Raw genomic sequence first — 8,095 nt, 5'->3', positions numbered from 1 at the left:
TCATGCAGAAACCATTGAAGTGAAGTGTCCATCAGTTGTTCCCTTTAAAATCCTGAAGGACTTTTGATGTTCTTTTGACATTTTAGACAGGAACGACCATAAAAATTGCAGCCATTATTGTTCTTTACTAATGTATACTTCAAATAGCAACGGCAACGAAACTTCTTTGACAATTGTCGCTTCAGGTCCTGTGTGTGTTGATCGGGAGCGCACGCGGCGACGAGGTGGAGTCATGCGCTGCTTTGGAAAACAGAGCAGCCTCTGGGCGGAGTATCGGGAGATTGATGGCTTTACTTGCGTGTTCCCACTCTCTCACCCTCTCTTAGTTTGGTATCGCACAGAAAAACGTGGGATTGCTTGGGAACTCCAGATCGGACGGAGCGGATTGAACTGAGAGCGCGCACACAGTTCAAGCTTTCGACTCGTGAACGGATAACACGCGCTGCATTCGGTCGTCATTAATCCTTCATCGGTCTTAACTGAAGTCAAGTGCAGTCGGAAAGAGTGAGCGACAGAGACATGTAAGATATTTATCTCATGTTTTACACGCTAGTTTAATGACTTTTGAACTCTGTTTTCCGTGTGACAGTTGTTATCAGAAAAACAATATGACGAGAATCATATTTTGCTTGTTAAACTGTATATTGAGGAAGACATGACCTTTAACGTTCGTTTTAAAATGTATGAATGTAACGTTACAAGTCTACGGTACTGCTGTGGTAAACATTTTCCGTAAGATACACATTTAAATAATACATACAGATGTTTTTACAGTATATACGAAGCAAACTGTTGTTTGAGTTACTTTTAGATGGCACGCCACAGAACTTATCTTCATGACCCGTGGTGACGTCACAAAATTATTTCATGTCAATTACGCGTTTATTATATATCGCTTACGTTTTTTATGTGATTTAAAATCTAATACACATTCAATTTATCTACCATAACTCTACAAAAATAAAAATAGAGTTTAAATGCATTGTTAAGGGATGTTTTTGCCAAATGCCTGCAGTACTGTAAATGTTAAGTCCATAACGTGCTTGAGGCCAGGTGACATTTGCTACACTAGTAGATCATATATTAAGGGCTAAAATTCATGTTTCAGATGTGTTTCAACAACCTAATTGTAACCTGAAGAGCCTGTCATGTCAGATTTATGGTTGAAGACAGATGTCCCAAACTTTTACTGACATTCTCACACTTTTTGCTGTTTCCTCAGGCGTAACCTTGTAGAAATACACTGGGAGGATCTGGGATGGTAGTTCTGTATCCAGACATAACGCTTAACCTGGATTGAGTTGCATCTATATGAAAGTTTAAACAGCAGCTCCAAGATGGCATCCAGTCTTACCTGTGCAGGTGTGGTTTGGGCTCTGTTGTCCTTCCTGTGTGCCGCTGCGTCATGCGTGGGCTTCTTTATGCCGTACTGGCTCCTTGGGTCACAGATGGGTAAGCCAGTGTCCTTTGGAACGTTCCGACGTTGTTCTTATCCGGTAAGGGACGAAGCCCGTGGTGGGACGGTGATGTTGGAGCAGTGTGGACGCTATGCTTCCTTCCAGGGAATACCGAGTCTGGAATGGAGAATCTGCACTGTGGTGACGGGGACGGGATGTGGGCTTCTGCTTCTGGTGGCCCTCACGGCACTGATGGGATGCTGCGTCACGGATCTGATCTCTCGCACCATTGGACGGGTGGCCGGGGGAATACAGTTTGTGGGGGGTGAGTACAATCACAAGCTTGACTGGAGATTCTGTAACGTTTGGACGGATGATCCTATTTATTTATTTATTTAGTCTCATCACCATTTCAGCATCTATGGCTATATTCATGGTGAAAACCAATTAATCTATAGACAAGTTATACCATCTCCAATTCACTTTACCTGCATGTCTTTGGACTGTGGGATGAAACTAGGGTACCCGGAGTAAACCTCCGCTGACACAGGGAGAACATACAAACTGCAATGGCATCCTGACTTAGCCGGGGCTGGGCGGCTGATTTTGAAATTAATGAGTACATATGTATATGGATTGAGTTAACAATATTTCATAGATGGCTGGATGTACAGTAGTGACCAAAAGTGATGTCTGGGTGAAGGATTTGTACAATATTTGCTTTAAAGGATTAGTCAATTTTTTTTAAAGAAAAAATAATCCAAATAATTTACTCACCACCATGTCATCCAAAATGTTGATGCCTTTCTTTGTTCAGTCGAGAAGAAATTATGTTTTTTGAGGAAAACATTCCAGGATTTTTCTTATTTTAATGGACTTTAATAGACCCCAACACTTAACAGTTTAAAATTGCAGTTTCAAAGGACTCTAAACGATCCCAAACGAGGCATAAGGGTCTTATCTAGGGAAAAAGTCATTTTTGACAAGAAAATTAAAAAATATGCACTTTTAAATCACAACTTCTCGTCTATCTACGGTTCCTGTTACGCGCCAGCGCGACCTCACATAATTGCCTATGCTGTGGAAAGGTCACGTGTTACATATATGAAATGCACATATATGTAACACGATATTAAACAATAAACTGACACAAAGACATAATTAGTATCATTCGACATACAACAACGTCGGAGCGGTCCTCTTTCTCCACACTTGTAAACCCTGGGGCGTAGTTTCACATTCATGCTCCGAGACCTCTTGATGTGATGACGTATTTCGTGAGGTCGCGCTGGTGCGTCAAATGACCGGAGATAGACGAGAAGTTGTAGTTTAAAATTGCATATGTTTTATTTTTTAATTGTTTCGCTAGACAAGACCCTTATGCCTCTTTTGGGATCATTTAGAGTCCTTTGAAACTGCAATTTTAAACTGCATTAAAACTGTTACATGTTGGGGTCCATTAAAAATGAGAAAAATCCTGGAATGTTTTCCTCAAAAAACATAATTTCTTCTCGACTGAACAAAGAAAGACATCAACATTTTGGATGACATGGTGGTGAGTAAATTATCTGGATTTTTTTTAAGAAAATGGACTAATCCTTTAATGCCCCCTCAGGTTAGAATAAACCATCAAAATATGAAGTGTATAACACTAACTAAAAACAGCACAAAAAAAAAAGGCAAACCATAGCGTATTAGGGAACTTTTATCGGAATATACAAAAAAAAACATACTGTAACATTAAAATGTGTTGACTGAATGGATACAAGCATCTGCTAGATGTAAAGATGTATATGTTAATTTCATCATACAGTGTATGCACATATTTGTTACATTATCACATGGGTGGCTGAAAAATCTCTATTGGTAAACCAAGAATTTTAAATGCATTTATTGGTTGACTGGATACATTGAAAAGCAATTATAAGGTTGGATGCATGATTTAGTAATTGGCTAGCCAGATTAAACACTGCAACTTCACAAACACACACACACTTCTTTACACCATCTCTGCCATACGTTAGTTCCTCATAGCAACAAATAATGACCGTCACATCTCCTTGGTTAAAGCCCTTTTGCTTGTTTTAACAATCTTTTGCTATGATTTGTATCACCCTGTGAATAGCCGAGGCTGTGACCTCTTCCTTATTTGATTTTGAAACCCCAAGCTAACATCCCGGTGACAATCAGCTTGAGTTTGTTTGTTAACAGAACAAACAGTGCAATGCAAACAAGAGTTTGTTTCATGTCCTTTACTGTCAAGAGAGTAGGAGCGCCACATACAGGAAAAAATAGCAGACCCTTATAACTTACACCATCATCTTTCCATTTGTCCTGCCTCAGAGCGATGACTTTGTGCCATTCCAGTGAGATAGGATGTAATGGGGGTTGATTATACGTGACTGCTCTGTGAGGGACCTTAAGCCATATCCTTCAAACGTTTTTTTTTTCTCCTTCTTTTTTGTTTATTTTATGCTATGCACATTGATACACTTGCTTTGCTCTTATTTATCATGCATTATTCAAGGGCAACAAAATATTTCCTGCAATTTTTCCTTGTCCTAGAAAGCTGTGGCTTTGTTTGTATCACTTGATATAGTTAAGGCAATAGAGAGAGTGTTTCTCTCATGCACTGACTAATTCTGGGAAAGGTGCCAGATGCCATATTGTTGTATCACATTTTCATGTTGCCCTTTATAGGTGGAAACATTATTCCTTAGTAGGTCAGAACAGGGAAAGGCATGTGTATTGTTCCCATTCATTCTTTCCTATCAATATGTATTCTGATCTCGGATTAATAATGTTATGGATATGACATCACTCTTCACCTGGATTAGATTTCCCCGCACATGTTTCCGTATGTCACACACGCTCTCCCGAGAAGACAGTATGCTCAGTTGTAGTGAATTTACCATGGGATTTATGGGATATGTCTGGCTGTTGCCAGGATCTCAGCCAATGGGAGTGCAAGACCTTGAAATGAGTCTTATTCGCATGAGAGACGTGCCGGTTTGACTGGGTGTGTGAAGTGTGTTTTCTCAATTACTTTTTAATGTCTTCTTATCACATTAAAATATTGAAGACATGTCCTCTTAGAACAACCTCAGCTCCTGAGAGACGCTTCTCACTTTGTTAATGACAATGCCTGATGAGGTTGGTACATTTCCAGAATGCAAAAGAGACCATAGTTTTCATTTTTATCAATCTGTATTCTTGCATCGAATCTCTCATCACCCTAACAAAAAATAACCAATCAGTCTTATTTTCGGCCTTTTCCCTTCACTGTTTTGCTAAAGAAACAAGTCACATACTGTGCATCGTGGATGGCCTGAACATCTATTTACAGCAAATCTAAGAACTAATCCTTTAAAGAAGTTCTCCAAAGTTGTCCTTGACTTTGAATCTGGTCACAATCGACTGCAAACAAATAAAAAAACTGAATTGTAGAAGCTCCTGGGGTTTGCCTCTTGCTTCCCCACTGTTAGCTCGGATGTCAAATAAGTCAGGTTTGTGTGCTGTGCAAACCTCTCTTGTTTAAATCCAGATCGACTGTATTGAGTTAGTCACGCTGGAATGTTTCTAATTGCACGTACGACAAAATGTTGAGAGCTGTTGATTTTTGTGCGGTGTTGTGTACTTTTGTGTGGCTCTGTGGAAATGTGTGTGTCTGAGCACCGTTCCATGTGTATTTGTGGTTTTGTGGGAACGGCCCTGGCCGAGGGTGTACGCTCCTTTTAGCTGACCCATGCCGACCCCTGGGCGCTTGGAAAGAGATGGAGGGGGCTTTGAGAGGAAGTAGAGCGGTGTGTATTGGACAGACATGTGGGATCCAGCTGATTGGACAGCTGCACCACTATGAAGAGACTTCCTGGCTCCAATGCGTAGAGAAGATTGTTAAACATCTCACACTGTCAGTTTCTACTCTGTATATGGCATCTGTCAGAAAATACCGTCCTTGGAATGCTCAGAATGTGTCGGAATGCTGCCGGAATATAAAAGTAGAATAGAGAGAGAGTGACGGATAGCAAAGTGATCTGAAGAGAGAAATCCAGTGACATCATCTGGTTGTGTCGTAAACTCGCCATTCTGCTCTGATTGAAGATAAAAGCTTCATTCCAATTTACATGCCTAATAGGACGAAAGATTAGGATTAATATGCCCCAAATCATAGTACGCTTGAAATGGTATGCCAGAGGCACATGGATGGTATACTCGGTGTGTGTCCATGCATGCTAATGGCCCCCACAACCTCTATAGAATATTCCTGCTATGGAAAGGGAGTTTGTGACAAGTCTGTTTAAATGTTAGATATAATAAGAAATATTATATATACAGTATAAATATATAATCAAATAATGAATTAATTGATACATTTAAAATAAACAATTCATATTTATAAATGTGCGAAATGTATTTATAAGGTTAAATGTGTTACTTTTTTAATACAAAAATTTAAATCCTTTATTCCTTTAGTGCCATTTGTGCCAATGACTTTGAAATTCCATGTTTAAGTAATAATGAATCTTAAATAATAAATGTAGCTGATGTATAACAGTATAATCCAATAGTATGGTTAAATTTTTATGTGACTTTGGGGCGGTTTCCTGGACAGGGATTAGACTAGTCCTAGACTAAAATAAATTTAGGGGGCTGTCCAAACTGAAAAAAACTTGCACTGACATATCATAAAATACACGAGTGCCCTTTGTTTTGCCTCAAAATGCACACACAATTTTTTTAGTAAGGCATGTTTGTTATATTTCCTAATTAAACTAAAACCTAGTCCTGGTTTAAGCTAATCTCTGTCCGGGAAACCACCCCAGTATAACTTACTGTGCATTCACACCAGCCGCAGTAGAGGCGGCAAAAACGTGCTATTTGTGACGCTTGAAAATTTGAGTTTACTCGCTCCATTCGCGCATGAAAAGCAGCGTGTGAAATTCTAGTCATTCGAGACATTCACACAGAAATTCGCGTCATGGGAGGGGCTTCTGCGACTTCGCTGAGACTTCACTCGCTTCCTGTAATCACGTCACTACGACAGCAAGGTTCTGATTGGTTAAAGTGGCGTGGACATCCGCAGAAGTTCCGCGCCATCCACGCCGTGCGTACCGCGCCATTCGCACGTACCACGCCGCAGGATGCATAATCATGTCTTTGCATTGGCTTAACATGTAAATCACCCGCGCTTGCCGCCTCTACCGCTTCTGGTGTGAACCCTGCATTAGTACATACTCAAAGAGACATACATTTTTTACTAGCCAGGTATATTAGTGTGGTAGACTAGAGGTATGTGAATTAAGATCTAAATATGCATGTAGATATTTTGGCCCTGCCTGTAAAAACCCAACCAAAGTCGTTTTTGGTATTTACTTTTATTTGTACATAAAATCATCCTACTTAATGTAAAGAAATAAACCTTAAAATGTGACCCTGTCATATGGGTAAATTTTGTTTTTAAATTGAGATTTATACATCATCTGAAAACTGAATGAATTATTAGAAAAGCCAGGACACTATTGAGTTATTAACTATTTGAAATCTATATCTAGGGTGCAGAAAAATCTAAATATTGAGAATACCTATGATGTCATGCGGAAATGTCGGTCTTCTCTACATCACCAATCCCAGGAAGTAAACTATTGCCTACAATCCATGTGTTTGTTGTAGTCCAAGAAAAGAGATTTATGTTGGAGATGATAACTCACGTCATTGTTTACTTTGGGGTATGTACCTTTTGAATATCGTTAACATGTACTAATACACATTTACACACTACAGGAAATGTAAAATCGTAAATCCGATAATTGGTGCTCTTTAAAAGCATCATAAAATGCCAGGCAAATGCCAACTGTGGGCGCTTGCCATAGCTGGGCGCTTTGGTTGCTATAATACTTCTGTTTTATTTATCAGTTGTTGTGCAAATTGCCGGTTGGTCATTGTAATATTTGCCCCGCCCCTCTTTCACTGTGATTGGATGGCTAAGTGAAAAGTGACATTGACGAGCTGAGCTGGCGCTAAGCGCCGACAAAACCTGCCTGGGAAGCATGGTGCGTCCATTAGAAACCACTGAAAACATACGCCTTGGTGTACACGACCCCTACCAATTCCTTATGAAGACTTGCTATTATGTGTTTATTCTGGTATTTAACTCTTTATAAATTTCATTTGCAAGCACACAATTTATGGCAGACTTGGAAGAGAATAGAACATCATGCAAGCAGCTGGCCACCATCAGTACAATAATGCCATCTTTACAAAACACTCACGGTTTACAAGAAACGATTCCTCTGTGGCTCCGAAAGGAAATGAGTCAGAAACCAAAGTTCCAACTGGCTGAAACTTCGGCACCTTGAAAATTTACACAGCACAGCGGTGAAGATATGTAGGTCACAGCTCCGACTGCAGTTCACATGTGTTTACATTCTTGAAAGAAAAGCGGTGCGCTGCTTGACTTCATTTTAAGCTTGTTGAATCTTTGCCTTGCAGTGGGCTGGAACGATATTTTCTTAGCTCACTCTCTGTAGGTGGAAATGAAATAAGTTTTAAGGGCTGTAAAGCTGTCAGAACAAAAGTGTAAGGAATGCATAGACAAATATGAAATATTTACTAAAATAAATACAGGCTATGTGACACATAACAACGTGATTGTTTGGCAGGAATGACAACATTTGCATTGTGTAGCAATGCAAATTTGC

The 8,095-nt window shown here is 39.7% G+C and overlaps 1 protein-coding gene across 1 annotated transcript in view; it reads left to right on the top strand.

Annotated features, from left to right (window-relative positions):
- Positions 1-313: 313 nt before the first annotated feature.
- lhfpl6 (LHFPL tetraspan subfamily member 6) overlaps positions 314-8,095 on the top strand; it is a 32,166-nt gene continuing 24,384 nt past the window's right edge. Inside the window, exons 1-2 of the mRNA XM_065259580.2 lie at positions 314-521; positions 1,223-1,722. Coding sequence (XP_065115652.1) covers positions 1,338-1,722 — 385 coding nt within the window. The 5' untranslated portion in view covers positions 314-521; positions 1,223-1,337. The remainder of the gene's footprint in view (positions 522-1,222; positions 1,723-8,095) is intronic.

Source organism: Paramisgurnus dabryanus, chromosome 10, assembly GCF_030506205.2.
Source record: "Paramisgurnus dabryanus chromosome 10, PD_genome_1.1, whole genome shotgun sequence".
NCBI lineage: Eukaryota > Metazoa > Chordata > Actinopteri > Cypriniformes > Cobitidae > Paramisgurnus > Paramisgurnus dabryanus.
The sequence above is the reverse complement of the archived record's forward strand: the minus strand, read 5'-3'. Positions and strand labels throughout refer to the sequence as shown.